We start from the raw sequence: 17,643 nt of genomic DNA, 5'->3' as shown, positions 1-17,643 counted from the left end.
TGACAGCATCCCCATCTCAAAGTTGAAATCACTTGGTGTGTTCTGGTAAAGCTTCCTTAGCTAACAAAAACAGTGGTATTTGACAAATCATGCAGTAATTGAAGGTGTTAGCAGTGGAAAAATAGATAACCGACATTTTGAGCTTTTATTATCATTTTATAAAACAAGGTTGCTTGATTAGGCATGTTAATATTTTTACAATAAAATTTAAAAAATTCAAGTCACACCCAAATTAATGTCTAAAATTCTATTTAATGCCCAGCATTCACCCATTTTATTTTTCAAATGTAGGCTACCACCCTTTTCCACTGACCCCATCAAATGATTTACCGTATATGTACAAATTTTAGACGGACGTAATTTTCATGGGTTTCTTGGCTTTCTGTAAAAATCTCATCCTTGAAAATTAATGGTTAGCTCCATGCTTTCTAATCGGTAACCTTAGTGAAAAACGAGTGATCCTTGAAAGAAAAAATACTAAACTTTCTCGATCCAAAAAAATTTGTATGTATACAGTATGCAGTAATTGATGAATTAAGAAACAAATAATTACATTAACTAATTCTTATTGATCTTGAGTTGCGTGCTTTTAAAATTTAACCAAATGCATAGCATTTCAATCTTTAAAAGTTAACCAATTCAGTGCTGATTATACATGGGTGCCTGCATGGTGCTTAGAAATAGCACTACGTCTGTATTATGTTATAGATGTTATCATACCTAGTGACTAGTTAGTTCCCAGAACCAGGTAATTACCCACAGAAACAACTTATTGCTTTGTACAGCAGCCATACAAATATATAATGTACATATCTAATATCTACTACAAATACGTATACAGTATATTGAGTGTGTGCTGACTACTACACAATTACGTATACCATACTGAAATATTAGCTATTTCAAAACTTCTACATACTATTGGCTACTGGTAAATACTCAATTTCTTCACAAAACACTTATTGGTCTTGTTATCATGATATACGACAACTAAAGTATTTGATAGTTCTGGTACAATTGAAGTAGCAACAGCCTTGATAATAGATGGAAACTTAAACTGATAATCTAATGATGATACAAATGACTTTGCACATTCTCTCATTTCCAAAATGCTTTTACCATCAACATTCTTAAACGTGATAGCAAAAACTTCTCCATTAAACACTGAGAGGAAGCAATTGCACAATAAAGGATCTAAAAGTGACCAACTGTTGGATACTTCCTTACTAAACTGTTGTGACGAAGTAAGGTCTATTTTACATACAAATGCCTTAGATCCATGCAGTAACAAACTGCAGTATAGATCATTCTCGACTATAATGCATGACTGGATCTGATATTTTCTTCCATCAGGACTTTGTAATTGTGGCAGTGGTAAAGTAACTGACCTCCAGTTTTTTCCAAATGTTTTAACTGGATTAAACATATGGAGTGTCAAATGTACAGAAATCTGTTGTTGTATTACTTGATTTAAAACACCCACTATAACAGCTCCATCTTTTCCATATGGAACACACAAAGAATTTTTTAGCTCTAATTGAAATGTAGGATGTTTGGAGTTTGGAATAAGGTCCCATGAGCAAAAGTAACCTTTGTTATTTATTAACTGGTAAAAGCCTAGTTTTAAATTTGTACCAGCATCAGAATTTCCAGCTAGGATTATTATCTTTTTTAAATATGGGAAAATTGTTGGGCATACACATTTTTTGCAATTCATGAAATTTTTTTGAGCATTTCTTGAACCAGTGAATACATCAAAGCTTTCTATCTGACCTTGGAATAGTTTTCCGCTTGATTTACTTCCTGCTGCTTCACATTTAAATAGAACAAAGTGAATTTGATTGTTTTGAATGAGTGGTAACAACTGTAGCTGACATGTACAAGGAACTTCAAAATCAGTAGATTTCATTTGTAATTTTGATGGAGGAAGCTGCATAAAGAAACATATACATATGTACATCATATCTTAATATTTTAATATTTTAGTTAGTTACTGAGCTCTTTGCTGTGGTCCAATGGATATATATATATATATACGTAGTTAATAAGCTTTAATCTTTGCTTAAGTATTTGCTGATTTGAAATTACTTACACACGATCAGTTAAAATTTCAGTGACATAATTTAACTACAAGGAGTTTAGTTTGATTCAATAATAGTACAATACTGCCCAGAGGTAACATTACAATCCCTCGCGAGTACTTAAATCCAGGTCATGACTCAACACAACGTACGACCGGAATACATCATGCACAAAGGCACACAGTTACTGGAGCAGCCACCCAAGGGAGCTCGCGTGTCATGGCTACACATGAGTTAGTTAGTACACACATGCCACAGAAATCACGGGTTGAAAATTGGCTACACGAGTATCAACTGCTTTCAAGTGTAAAGTTACCTCTGGGCGGTACTGTAATATATAGAGATTACATCAAATCAACAGAGGGAAAGAAGCTCAGTCCAGAGCAAAACAGCCCAACTCTTGTACTCCTTCATGAATAACTCAGTAATCACGAGTAGATGGGCATGTCATCACTAAAGACTCTCAAATGCATCAATGATTCTACCAATTTTAATCACTAGCAGGTACTGCTTCACAATATGTTGAGTCTGGTCATTTCATCTACTTAGGTGTAGAATGTACTAGTTATCAGTAACACATTTGGGACAGCATTGAAACAAGGTCACTAGTACTGCTGACGTGGATGACCCACTGACCCAGATTGTTATCCGGTCTGGTCAGACCCGGATAAAATTCTAAACCAAGGCGTGCACCAGGGGCTATGTTTTGGGTAGTCTTGTACACAAAAGACTACATTTTGGGTGCTTGATTAGCGTACACACTACACTGCACACATTCTCGACAAGTATAAGATAAAATTAGGGAATTTTAAATTGGAGTAGGGACAGTGTAGTACCGCTGCAATAAAAAGTACTGAAACAAGCTGGATTGGAGCAGTACATAACGTCCAGATACTGTAAAACAATAAGAAGTGAACATCCCTACTGTCCTACGGAGATTCTACAATCAAAATGCACCATATGCACCTATAGCTACTACTGATACGCACCAACAGCACAGCACTTCTGGCATAGCCGCCAGACTAATTCACTCACACGCAGCTATGCCAGACTAACTCAATTGTCTACTTTCACACATATACTTTGTGCATACCATTCCACAAGCAGTCCATTTCCTGGTGGCAGATGACATCTCGTCTACAGCAGAGAACAGTTCACTGAGCTACCCTCACATGTATTCCAATATGTTGGTGCATTAACATTGTGAAACATATATGCCTGGAGATAAAAACCATACTGTGCTATGGTTGCTCAGTATATGGAAGGATAAAGGTAAGACAATACCACACATATTATATGATTATCAATAAAGGTTTCTTCTTAAGTGAATTCAAAGCATTTCTGTGAAAGAAAAAGGGCTGTAGCTGTAGCCCTTTTTCTGCTATGCTTATTAGGCAGGCAAGCAGACAGGCAGGCAGGCAGTTAGTAGAAAATTCCATTTTCTTTTATAAGTCTATAGCAATCAACTTGATGAAAATGTTTCAAGTTGATCTGAAGGCATTTTTGGGCTAGAATTTTCCCTACTAATACTGTCATGTTGTCATGAGGAGAAATCAAGGCAAGTTTTTTAGGCCATTGCAGGCCATGCCCACACCTTTGTTGTCCCTACTATACAGTACTATTGTACTGTATGATATTATGGTGGGCGTGGCTCAACCTAGACTATATTTTGTACACAAACAATTGATTAGTGGGCGTGGTTCCATAAAAGTTTGCAGACAGCTAGACACTTTAACTAATTCATTTAACACATGATCAAATCTGCACAGACCCAGATGACCCAGGCAAAATGTGACCCGGATGACCTGACCCAATTTCAACACTGGTTTGGGATATGACTGAAATATACGCATGATCCTGAGAGTATGCAGCACTTGAGGTAGAGTGTGTATAAGTCAGTCATATCCCTTGTAAGCATGTTAAAACTATATTACATAAAACATTTTTACAAGTTGCTATCATAAGTAGCAAGTTCATGCAGGTACATAATTATAATGTACTTGGCTAACCTTCTTGCTGGTCACAAGTTCCGAGTCCTTATTGCATTGGCTTTCTTGAGAAGTGTTATTAGGATTGTCAACTACCTCTCCAACCTGTTGAGGTAGACTACATGGTAGGTCAAGACTTTCTGCTTCACTGTTTGGTCTGTTAACCAGCTCAGCAGTGGCACCACTAGCAGTACTAGCTAAAGAGTTACGGCTTGACACCCCACTGTGAATGATATCTCGTGGCAGGTTTAAAAACTTTTGAATTGTGTCATCCAACAGATCAATTCTTTGCTCGACTTTTTGTGACACACGTGATATTTTGTCCTTTAGTTCAGTTTCTAGCTGGTGAAGTTTTTGGTCAAAATGAGCAGTTAACTCAGTTTTCAAGCTTTCAACACATTGCTGGAGAGCTTCGTCGGGTAAAATTTCGTGGGAATCAATCCCAGACGATTCACTGCTAGTACTCTTCGAGGTAGTTTTACTTTCTTTCCGCGATCTCTGACTGAAACTACCGTGACTGTTATTAGAGCTGAAAACAAGTTCCTTCGACACCGTTTCGTCCTCGGTTTCACTAATCTTTCGTAGTTTCTCCATTGCCGCGTAAAGTGATATGTAAAGACACTGAAAGAGGAATAGCTCCTGGCTCACGTGAAGTTTTTCACTGCCACGCCTAACGTAAATTTTATGTTTCGCAAAAAATCAACTGAGGTAGCTATTGAATATGTATAATTATATTAGCTACGTGCTATCCCACTAGGGACCTGTGAGAAGGCTAGGCCTGTCGAATGGTGGAACTCTCTGTTTTCCATCCATACGGCACTACACACATTCTGTGTTAAAAATTAAAGTCCTCACACACTGGCCACCCGGTTCGTACGTTATTATCCAGATACGTAACTGGAAGTTATTACTACTGCGGTTCTAAGGGACCTTGCGCGACAACAAAACAAGCGAAAATGACGTGCACAAGATTTCGTCCAATCAAATCAATTCATTTTTGAAGTTCAAACTATAATTATCGCACGTGAAGTTTTGTTGTCGCGCAAGGTCTCATAGAACCGCAGTATTATTATCAGATTCTATCTGGTTCACATGGGAAGCGTAATTTATCTGAAATACAAATACTACTTTAAATAGTCGTGCTACAGTTGTGCAGATGTTGGCGTATAATGACAAAAATTGTCTTTATGCCTAAAGACAAGATTTTATGCCAATCATTTCTTTAACCCTAAAGACAAGATTTTACGCCAAGCTTGTCATTAAGTACTTAATGACAAGCTTTTATGCCAATGTCATTAGCATAAAATGCTTTGTGAAAGTAACTTTACAGGGAAGTGCACTATAAAGGGAAGATTTTACGCCAAGCAGTTAAAAACAAAGAATTCACATGACTATCCTTACTAATCACATGATTCCTGCCTAATATTACACAACTGTACCTGTAGGTATCCGTATTCTTCCATTTCATCATGTTTTCACTTCTGTTTCATTATATGCTTTATGTCCCTTTCCTTGCTTTCTTATGCCATAGCAGATAAATCAGTATAGTTATGATAACAGTGTTTAGAATAAGAATGCATGTGCTTTTATTAGAATATTTTTTTGCAGCAGATCATGTGATCATTGCAACTGTCATGCCATAGATTGGAGATAATTTTAGTGCATGGAAAGAGTGTGTACTGAATAGTTGTCTTGAAAACACAGTTATGCAATATTATTATTGTGATCAAGACCATGACTCTAGGAATACAAATGTGTACCTTTATTAGAGTTTCCAACACTGAAATTTCCTACTCAAGTTAAGTAGTGGTTGAATGCAGGCAAGATCTTGGATCCCAGCTGTTGTGGCTCCCTTGGCGCATGCCTAGAATTGCATGTTGCTTAGCAAGTCACCACTGGGTCTGGGATTCTTTTCTGCGTCTTTCATCCCTGTAGCATAAGCAGTCAATTATCGGATTGACTCAATTACCAGAATGCACATTTCAATTATTGAATGGGAAACGGCAAAATTCTATGGTATAAAATAGTGGCATGATTGACAATATTTGTGACCGGATTTGTAAAAAGGTGTCTTTCACACACATCTGATTATATGATCTTGGAAGGCCATAGCTTAGTGTTCAAGACAAATACAAACCTGAATTTTTTTCATCCATCAACCTATGTTGGTGCTCAGTGCTGTCCAAGTGCCAATCTGTAGTAATGAATTGCCGAAGTTCGTAAATTGGATGTGTATGGGAGATTCCTTTTCACAAATCCATTACATTGTAGCAATTTGTATCAACCTCTCCCCTCCCTCCAAAATGATGGTTACCATGCAGAGTTTTGATCCATGTTTGCATTTCTAAATGAATATCTTTGCTATGACTGACCCAATTAGAGTGTGTTAAAGGCTACATACTTCTACTAATTACGTTTCATGAAAAAGAAAATTGACAGTTAATGTATTTTCATTATTATGGATTTGGAACCTTGTGCCTTCAATGGTACTTGGTGTCTGTCACTTTAAAGTTTGTGGCAGTCTAATATCTGTTTCTGCTTGCTACATTGGACTTCGAGCAAGCCTTTCATCACACGATATAGCGCTATCTATAAAAGCATCCATGATATCAAGAATAAAGCAAAGAGGATTTAGCATTGGCAGGGAACTGGTTTCACTGTTAGTTGCTGTAAAACTGTTAAATGACCATTGTGTGTTGAACTATCAAACAATTTGTGTGCATTTTTACAAAATAATTCATAACTCTTGTGTTACACAAGTTTACATGCCGAAAATTTGCATGGATGCCGGTTAGGAACATGGGAATTTTATCAAATTTTTGATGGCTTTAGAATTTTAGCCAGTGGTCAGATAATCTTCTGATATGTGAAACACAAATATATGTGAGCTCCGATAATTGTGACTGGGCCTGCAAAAATAGGGCATGTGAGCACATGATTTTTGCCTACTTTTTCAAACTTTGATCACTCATAACCTTATGTACCATTTTGCTATGACAATGCAATTTTAGCCCTTAGTAAGCATTTTAATACGTTTTATGATGCAAGTTACAGAATACAAATATTCCTTTCCAGTAGTGAGATACAACCAGTAGAGTGATCGGTTGTAGTTTGTACCCACATGCCATTTTTGCAGGCCAGGTCACAATTGAGTCATGGTGATGGTAACTGATTATTTTGTCTCCTCACCTTTTCAGCTGTTACTAGTCAAAGGAGGGAGCCATTGACATCAAACTTAGGGTACTGCAAAACTTGTACAATATCAAGTGGAATATGTTTGTGTCTGAGGAATGTTTAAAGCAAAGGTAGTGTTTGAAGCAATAAGAGTGTTGAAAATTGATTGCTTACACTACCTTGTTTTTTACTTGCATGTAGGAAAGCATCCTTGTACAGGCTATGCCTTTTGATTCCACCCTGTCATTTTGAAAAGCCATATAAACACAGTAAATTACATAGTAGGTGCTATCCTACTAGGGACATGTGATAAGGCTATTATGTAGGCCTGTAAATAAAAGGAAATCAGAAACATAGCTAATTGCTTAACAGGGAAATAGTACACAGACAAAATAATAAATAAACATAATAACTGCTTTTACGTAATTTCAAAATGATGCCAAAGATGTATAAATAGTGTAGAAAATATATATGACACATCAAGCTGAAACAATGGATTTATGTATATCTGCTGAAACACATACTGTACAATAATAAGGAGTCGGTGAATGCCATTTCCTAACAATTGTCTATGCACTCCAGCATCATGATACAACTTACAACTTACTATATATATGTCCACAATCAATTAAGGTGTGATGCAATAGTTCAATTAATAATAATAAGAGGACCAATTAATTATAATGCAAACAACTTTTGGCTAATAATGCATACAAATATTAACACACTGCTTTGGTGATAAACTACTAATCAATCATTAACAAAGTGATAGAAGTAAACCGTCCTGTTCAAAAATCACATGTTACTTCTGGTTGACAAGTCACACATATTTGTCAGGGAAATTAACTTTTGTTGTCTCATCATCATTGTAAAATCGGACTACCCATTTTCCTGTGATAAGGTTAACAGTTGACAGCCATCCTCTGTACCATACGCCATCATGATATCGAACTTCCACTTCATGCCTCCCTCCATTATCAATTACCAAATTTTCATTCTTAGTTATTTTCTGCTGCTGGCTGTTGTCAAAATCCTGTTTCTTATCTGGTGGTCCCCAACTTGCTGCACTATCCTTACCACCACATTGTCGTGCCTTTCTTTTGACTGCAGCCTTCATTCACTGTTCCTCAGATGAGTCTGATTGATAGGTTATTTTCAATCCACCGTCAGCTGCAATATACCGCTGGACAAAAATGTTATCTTCTTCATACAAAGACTGCGTTGCACAAAACAGAGATTTTTTTCTGCTGTCACCATCCTTAGCTAAGGAATTGGTTCTTTCTACACCATTGGTGATTCTTTGTGCTTTGTTCCATACACCTGGAGCCATCTTTGCAAATGGTTTGCTCAACATTCATAAATGGCTCTCTCTTGTCCACCATTCCACCCAATGCTTGGCACCTGACCAATCACAGCCAGAAACAATTGCAATTTGCTCTTCAGAGAGTGGTATGCAAAGCTGTTCAATTGATGATTCCTGTGTCATACAACACATCAAGCAATTGTAGTACATGCTGCTTTCTGCTACAATCATTATATTCTTTGCAATTAAGAGAAGACCTCAACCGCTGCTCTTCCGTTTCCCTTTGAAACACTGCAGTACGCCCTTTCTGCTACTCTCTGGTAAGATCTTGTCCCATGAACACTACAGCCTTTCAGTACCAGTTCAGCAGTTTCTTCACCAATCACTTCCCACAATCCTTTGGATTTGGTGTCACTCCAATCAACTAATAACTATGATTCCTTTAAGAGTTTCATCCACCTTAAAATGGGAATACTCCTGTTGACATCTATCAAGCATGACCTTGAAAGCTAAACAATTAAATTCAGATGATTCCTTGTTACCTCTCATGCAGGCCACAACTGCCCATTTTATTGTTGTATAGTCAAACACGGTGGCATTGAAAAGGTAAGTGAGCTCTGTGTTTTCATTATATGCCATGTCGGTTTCAAGGAAGTCAGCTTCTGCCAACAGTTTGCACATCAATGGACTCATTATAAACTGGTAGGTGATTGATGAAGAAATTGCATAATCCCTCATGTAAGGTCTTCCAAGCTTCTTATATGCCTCTAACAATACACTTTACCCTCCATTAGCAGCATCTTTACGATCTACTTTGTCAGCAATCTTTTCCATTTCACCAACTACAGTTGATAAGACACGTGTGTCTCATAAAATTTTCTCCCTGTGGTGATCAATGCGATCATAACTACTGCCAGAAATATCAACTGAACCAGGTTGATAATCTAATCCTTGACCACATTGTAACTGGCGAGAAGTCAAGTATGGATTGTCCTCTATTAGGCCACCTTGTTATAGTGGCCAGGTCCAGAAAGTCCAGATGTATCTTCCATTGATTTAATTTTCGTTAATAGGGCCACCTCATTAATAAGGCCAGTGGCCACATACTGCAGGATCAAAGTGATAAAACTAACACAATATTCCCTTAATAAAGGGGCCAGCTGAACAAACAATCAACGTATCACTGCAAAAGTTGCTGCTCCTGAGTATCTGCCAAATCTATGACAATAGTTTAGAAATTTGCTTCATGCTTTTAGTCGCTATTATGCCTCAAGTAATGAATAATCCTATCTGAGCATTATGATGAAACCTGTAGTATATGTATATAGCTGTTACAGCAACTATAGCCAGGTGTTGATTTGTTGAAAACCTTGATAATAAGGCCACCTGTTCATGGCTGGATTAATGAGGTTTTCATTAATAAGTCCACCTCACTAATAGGGCCACTTATTGTGGGTCCCAAAGCTGGCCCTATTGACAAGATTTCACTGTACTTAAGTAAACTGAACACTAGAACTCTATGTAGCTATATAGCTAAGCCATGTAATGTACATATCCCTATGACAATTTACCACACAGGTGCAAACTGTATGTAGTCTCATACCTGTCCTATCACATGCTGGTACATGTGCAGAATTTTGCATCAGGCAAAAGAATAAAGCATCTTTAGTGATGCACCGATTAATTGGTGAATACTCAGACATCGGCGTATCGGTCACATTTCTGCATTATACTTTTAGCTGATTACTTCGCCAATTAATTTTACAGACCCGAATAATACTATTTTCCTAACAATATGTGTTTTAAAATCACAATTTTACCTAGAATTTTGGTAAACATAAATATCAGATTGGTTATCAGTATTGGCCACTATTATGTGAATTTCAATATCAGCTAATTTGACAAAATCTCTTATCAGTGCATCACTAAGCATCATATTGTTTCTTTGAATGCTGCTCTATGGTCCACACTATGGATGGTAATAGTAAACACCTACGGTCCATATTAGCAGTATATCATTACCACAATGGGACTGATCCATGTAGATACTTAACATACCACAATCTACAAACAACCTATAGTTTTCTACATGAGATTATAAATAACTGACAATGAAATGAATTTGTACTGGTACCTGCCATGTGTTTTAGGATTCTTCAGTGGATAAGCAACCCTGAAGGAATGATGTAATAATCACCAAGGTGGAGCCGAGGTGATTATTACATCATTCCTGAGGGGTGTCTATCCACTGCAGAATCCTACCAATGCATGTCTTAGTAATTTAGACAATGGTTTGTGATTATAGCTGAAAGAATACATAATTTGTTTGTCATGTTTGTGGCTATAGGTATTCATCATGTAAGAAATTAAATAAAGCCCTACATACTTTGCAATTATCAAAGTATTTTATGCATGCCTTTGTCTAATGACTCAAATCAATCCTGTTACAAGTAGGTAAACAGTGATAGCTTTTTACTAGCAATATATTTTGCCAAAGAATATAGAGCTATACCAATACTACACCTGTGTCAGTACCAATATCACGAAGTCTATGCCAATAATATTTTGTAAATAACAGCTATTAAAGGTGGCTGTGTAATTATTTACAAGCTGTTAAAATTTCAGTTACAGCTCAGTAGTATCGGCAATAAATATCACACAAATTGGCCATAAAATGTGGTATCATTATAACCGTAGGCCTAGCAAAGAACTCTGTTACAGTTGCTACTTAAACATTATCTGTATGTATTTTCACACAATAGTGACTAATACTCTTTTAATAATATTAATGTATTTATTACATATTGATATAATGACAACAGTAATATTAATAGCTTACCATTAGAGCACCAGAATTTGCAAAGGTGTCTAATGTTTCATCGTTGCAAAGACTAGTGGAGTTCATTATCAAAGGATACACTGCACCAGCAAGGAGCTAAATACTTACCTGGAAATTGAAACTGTGTGAAATTCGCTTTGGGTGTTTATGCCACAGAACATTACACCTGTTGCATCTGGTCTCCCAGCAGTCACTGCAGTACACCAATTCACTTTCTCTACTACAGCTAACGCATTATTTATCCAGATCTACAAAGTTTATAATACAAATAGCTTTAGACAACTGTGTAATCACTAAAAAGCACCTTGTATATCGCCTTTTTCGACTCCAGCTTCGCACACAGCATGAAGCATTGCACCAAAAATGACGCATGCGCACAATTATTTGTTCTATTTAAAGGTCGCCTCGGCTACTAAACCCTTTTTATTGCAATAGAACGAAAGTATCTGGAGGAAGCAGTTAAAGAAAGGCTACTAATACGAATTATTATTCATTAATGTATGGCGACGCCCGCCCCTCGGCAGTACATTTGTGGTGAGCAATGAAAGCACGATGAAACGGTAGAATACGGATACTTACACTAGTTACAGGTACAGTTATGTAATATTAGGTAGGCATCACATGGTTAGTAAGAATAGTCACATGAATTCTTTGTTTTTAATTGCTTGGCGTAAAATCTTCCCTTTATAGTGCACTTCCCTGTAAAGTTACTTTCACAATGCATTTTATGCCAAAGACAGTGGCGTAAAAGCTTGTCATAAAATGTTTTCTTTAGGGTTAAAGAAATCATTGGCGTAAAATCTTGTCTTTAGGCATAAAGACAATATTTGTCATTATACGCCAATGTATGACCCTAGTTTTACGGGAAACGTTTACGATTTCTAACAGAAGACCGTATATTGAAGTGCAACGCAAATTGGCAGTGTTGATAAGTGTTAACGAAGTTAGTATGCAATCCCGGGTACGTAGTATATAATATCTTTGGTATCACAGAAGTTATATCCCTAACTGCCCATCATAAATACTGACGATGTTTAATAAGAAAGAAGAGCCGATTAGTCTTCAAGCTATAGACTACTTAGTGTTTGCTTTCCTTGCCATGCCTGCAGCTGACCCAAGTCAGGGACGGATCCAGACTTTTAAAAAGGGGGATTCCACTTTGAAATTGCAACTTCAGCCTAGCTGTAGAAGTTGAAGATCAAAAAAAAAAAAAAAGAAAAAGGTCATCACCTGCTGACAATAACTGCCACCTCACCAACTATATTTCCTTCCTTATTTATAACTAGACATAGCTTGCTACACTGCTCCTCAAAAGACTACTGTGACTGCTCTATTAGAGTATCTCAATTTGACTGCTCTATTAGAGTATCTCGAGTGAGAGAGGCTTTTCAAAAGGGGGGTTCCATGGAACCCTTGGAACCCCCCCTGGATCCGCCCCTGCAAGTTAGTCAGATATGCATGTGGTCATGTTGACTGAGGATCCATGCACATGAAATTTCAAGTAGCTGATATGTGTATTATTTTGCATATTGATTTTGTGCACATTGCATTAATAGCTATACTTGCTGTCGAAGGTTCTGCAATTATATATATACTTAATTTCGTTAATTTGTTCATCATATTCATGATGATGTTTAAATTAAATATGGCTCAGTGGCCAGGGCGGCTGATATACTTCCAGCATGCAGGAGTTATAATATAGTTATACTTAGTAATATAAGATTGCCACTATAGCTAGCTATATATATACTGATAAGACAATGATGACATGATAAACACTGAAAATATAGGATTAGCTATACAAGACACCTAAATCATAAATTTAAAATGCAGCTCAGTACCTATAATATAATAAAACAAATGATTATGATTATGATGTGATTTGGGTTGAGGCTTAAAAGCCTGTACACCCATTCAATTACATACATACACATACATAAATTAGATGTAATAAACAAAAATTAACTATGAATATAATTATAATTACATTAACATAAATCTATAGTCATAATAGTAATTATCTATAGCTGATTTAAAATTATTTAATGGAGAATTTCCTACAATATCACTTGTAAGATTGTTCCAGTCATTAATTACTCTAGTACCAAAATAGTTGACCCGACATGAATGGTGGGCAGGGGGCTTAAGTAATTTATATGCATGGCCTCTAGTTTGTGTATTGTGGGAGAAAGTAAAAAAGCTGGAGTGATCCAGATTGAAGTAATCATTCAACATCTTGAAAAGAAATATTAAGTCACCATGTCTGTGACTGTACAAAAGAGATGGTAAATTCATTGATGTCAGTCGATCTATGTAAGACTTGTCTCTTAAAGATGGTACTAGTTTTGTAGCACGCCATTGCACACCCTCAAGTTTACGTTGATCTAATACATAATGGGGTCCCCAATGCTAAGAAAAATCATAGGTGTAGCTGTATAGCAATGTGTGACATACAAAACATAGAGTTATTCTCTACAAAAGGTAATTAGCATATGAACCAGTTGAAATTTTCAACTTTGTGGCCACGTTAGAGGAATATTTGATAAATCACTGTTATTTTGTTGACTTCATACCATCATAATGGTAGGGACGTCCATGCCACAATATCTTGATAGAGACACAATGTCCTCCGGTATTGATGGTGCATCACCAAGCTAATAACGCTAACCATAATGATAAGTGACAGTGACAAGTTATTGATTTCTTTGAGGCTGGTTGACTCTAGGAATTGCCCATGGACTTTTATTCAGGTAAACAGGCATGACAAAACTTTTGATTTACCTTTGAATTCATAAAACTGATCCCTTACACTGTTTGCTGTACAGGCAGTAGCATCAATTCGATCAGTGATGGTATATTGTGCCTTTGAAGGTGAAATACTGGGAAATTCAGTTCCACAATAGCCCATGACATGGCCTGGGATGGAAAATACGATCTATCAATCCAAGGAGTCAAGCAAAAACAATGAAGTTTAACTTCATCCATCTGAAATTGATAAAGATCCTCTGACGAGGAAGAAAGATCAAACATTTTATCATTGGCTTCTTTCAAAGAAAGGAAATCGTATACAGCATTTTTGTAGCAGCTTCATTGTCTAATTCAATATTGGCCAGGTCTATAGGTGTTCATCCATACAAGCTGCGATTAGCAGTACTGCTGTAATAATATCTGAATAATCAGTGTTAAAGCACTGGACTGATGTGTGATAAGCAAGAGCTAACTGAGCTAATGTGTGGGCAGAAATTCCAGCATGATAGTTCAGTTCCATTCTGGCAGGCTCATTGTATGCTGAAAATACCTGTGGATATAAACAGAAAACTAATGTACAGCATATTTACAACTATTAAGGACAAAGTTGGGCCTATAGCTAATCATAATAGAGAAACACCAAAAAAAGTTTTCTTTTGTATGCATGTAGTGCTCAAACATAATGACATACAGTAGTGTTGATGTATACATATGTAATGCATTTGAACGCACACATACGTATGTATATATTATGCCAATTGAATTGCATAACTACCTATAGTATCAGCAGTATACAAGCACATATGAGTAAATTAATTTTCAGCATGCACTTTTAGCTAAATAATTCGACTTGCCTTAGCTTCTTTTCCTGGACTTCCCACTGCATGTGCTTCATCTAAGCCTAGATCATAAAGAAACATTGTCCCTCCTTTAGGTTGCATTGGATGGGAGGATTAGCATCCAAAGTGTTGATGTACTCCTTATACGTTGTGTCAGCATTCTCCAAGTAATGTACAACTTGGCTATAGCCCAGAGCAACATTCAAATCGCTAGAAAGTAAATTTTTAATACTGTGCAGGCCTCCCGGGGAAGCATGTATGTACAAAGTAATTACAATCTGATCGCGAAATGATTTCTTCCACTTCACAATCCATTTGAAAAGCCACTCAAAAGTGTCTTAGTGTGAGGTCTGGGTTTATATAGCTAGTTGAGGAGTTAAACTGTGGATTTGGTACGGAGCTACTCTTTGCCGAAAATTGGCCGAAAATCATGTAATTTTGGATTCGGAGCAACCCAGCAATCAACAAAAGGAAAGCCCGCAAACCTTCACTATACAGCAATATAGTTTGGTTATCACTTCATGCACAGCGCAAGTTTCATATGGATCTGAGCTTTCCTTCAATCAAACTAAGTGGCATGAAATTTCTTCCTAGCGCGTCTGAGACCAAAATGGGAGGCGTGACTGCAATAACTCCAAGTTTTAGTTTCTCCAGCAAGTGATTTAGGCTTCAATATTATGTTGTCACCACCTAATGGTATTAGTTTCCAACCAGAAAATGGATCACGTGATTATGGATTGATTTTTCGTTTGCATTATAGCTATACATGGTTAGCTATGTATAGTGGTATAATCCAAGTAAAATTTCACAAGTACTTTTATCAACATTTGACTGAGGCACCACTGATGAAGCATAGAGTTAGGCATAGTAAAACTTGGGTCCTACCAAGTTTTAGTTCTACTTGGGTCCTATATATTTTTTAGAGCCAACAAAAATCATTTACGTCAGTGGTAGAGCTGTACCGATATGGGATTTAGGCATGTACCGATATCCGATATGGATACCACCAAAAGAAGCCGATAACCGATAGTCGATCCGATATTTGCATTACAAACAAAAGTCATAGTTAATCTATGCAAAAGTGTACAGTTACCTACTCTACAACAACATGTGGATATATTCATTGCTCACTCTATGCCTGTGGTAATAGTGGCTTGGGTTTCTATTGTGCAATCCAGACAATTAGGCACCCACAAACATTTTTATGCATACTCCCATGGAGCCTTAAACGGATATTTCTGCATTACTCCGCATTTTATTGGCTTGTGTGAAGGCTGGTACAGTAGGTTTTCTTCTGACTGTTCTTTTATTACAAAGGTACTATATATAACTGCTTCATTTATTTAAGACTGATCAAGACACACGGTAGTGTGTCGTGCGGCCCAAGAAGCCGGCGCGTAACACCCGTGAGTATATTGACAGGAAGAAAGAAAACGCAATTTTCGCACCTCCGTAGCTCTGTGCTTCCTTGATGAAACAAGACGATTTTTGCTGTGGACATGCCCTCCAACTGCAGCACACTCTACATTCCAAATTTGAGCGAAATTGCTTCGCACGTTCCCGAGATATGCGACTTCAAAAATTGGCTCAGTTTCTTTGTTTTTTTCCTTCTTCTTATTTTTCTTTTTCTTGTCGCACACTTACAAAAACTGCTATAAAACTCGAACGCCATATCTGATTGCCTTGACATTTGGCACACAGAAGGGGGATATAAAGGCGCATCTCGGTACCAACTTTGGCTGGAATACGATAAACAGGCAAAGAGTTATGAGCGATTATTCACGAAAAATAACACCAATATGTTGTCACGCCTACACGGTAAACCGCGTATTGGAAGAAGCTGAAAATCGGTGGGTGAATAGGTTAACTATTGAACCTCAAACCTTTTGTGGTTTGAAAGAAATCGAGTTAAAAAAACAGGAAGATACAACGAAAAAACCAACAGTGTGTAACAATTATGCAATTGAGATTAGATAATAAAAAACGACTGCTTGCCACGCCTACCAGATAAACCGCTTGGGGTAATGCTTTGAAAATCGTTATACAGATGGAGTAATAGGCTCATCAATGGTGTAGAAGAATCAGACTTAAAGCCACGGAGTTATAACACGAAATCCAACTTGGTGCAGCAAGTGTGAGATCGAGATACTCTAATAGAGCAGTCATCCTAATAGAGCAGTCACCCTGAAGAGAATTCAAGAGATCAGCTAGAAATAAGAAACCTGTATAGAGATCAGCTACACACGTCACCCTGTAGAGAGATCAGCTATAGAAGAAGTTACCTTGTAGGGAGTTCATGCAACTATGGAAAGAGATAGTTCAGCTAGAAAAAATCACCTTGTAGAGTTCAGCTACAAAGAAACCGCCATGTAGAGAGTTCAGCTACAAACAAATCGCCCTGTGGAGAGATCAATAGAAGAAGTTACCTTGCAGAGAGTTCAGCTACAAAGAAACCATCATGTAGAGAGTTCAGCTACAAACAAATCGCCCTGTAGAGAGATTAGCTAGAAGAAGTTACCTTGTAGGGAGTTCAGCTACAAAGAAACCATCATGTAGAGAGTTCAGCTACAAACAAATCTCCCTGTAGAGAGATCAGCTAGAAGAAGTTACCTTGTAGAGAGTTCAGCTTCAAACAAATCACCCTGTAGAAAGATCAGCTAGAAGAGGTCAC

The 17,643-nt window shown here is 37.1% G+C and overlaps 2 protein-coding genes across 3 annotated transcripts in view; both read right to left on the bottom strand.

Annotated features, from left to right (window-relative positions):
• The window catches only part of LOC136264923 (uncharacterized), a 62,896-nt gene that overhangs the window by 20,743 nt on the left and 24,510 nt on the right, over positions 1 to 17,643 (bottom strand). The gene's annotated exons all lie outside the window — the stretch shown is intronic.
• Positions 764 to 4,724, bottom strand: LOC136263721 (uncharacterized). 2 transcript variants are annotated; one of them, XM_066058354.1, is made up of 3 exons: positions 4,091 to 4,724; positions 3,175 to 3,218; positions 764 to 1,930 (listed from the first exon to the last, which is right to left on the bottom strand). In XM_066058354.1, the coding sequence occupies exons 1-3, from the start codon at positions 4,661 to 4,663 to the stop codon at positions 1,906 to 1,908; spliced, it is 642 nt and encodes a 213-aa protein (XP_065914426.1). In that variant the 5' UTR covers positions 4,664 to 4,724; the 3' UTR covers positions 764 to 1,905. The 2 variants fall into 2 exon arrangements, with proteins under 2 accessions (XP_065914426.1, XP_065914425.1); XM_066058353.1 differs by lacking the exon at positions 3,175 to 3,218.

The sequence above is a fragment of the Dysidea avara genome, chromosome 8 (assembly GCF_963678975.1).
Source record: "Dysidea avara chromosome 8, odDysAvar1.4, whole genome shotgun sequence".
In the NCBI taxonomy this organism is placed as follows: Eukaryota; Metazoa; Porifera; class Demospongiae; order Dictyoceratida; family Dysideidae; genus Dysidea; species Dysidea avara.
This window is presented reverse-complemented; position numbering and strand designations above follow the sequence as displayed.

Bases quoted from the DNA above. Each gene is read 5' to 3' on its own strand.
- LOC136263721 (XM_066058353.1), bottom strand. From the start codon at position 4,663: ATGGAGAAACTACGAAAGATTAGTGAAACCGAGGACGAAACGGTGTCG. The intron at 1,931-4,090 runs GTTAGCCAAGTA...TTCTTTATGCAG, and splicing joins AACTTGTGACCAGCAAGAAG to CTTCCTCCATCAAAATTACA.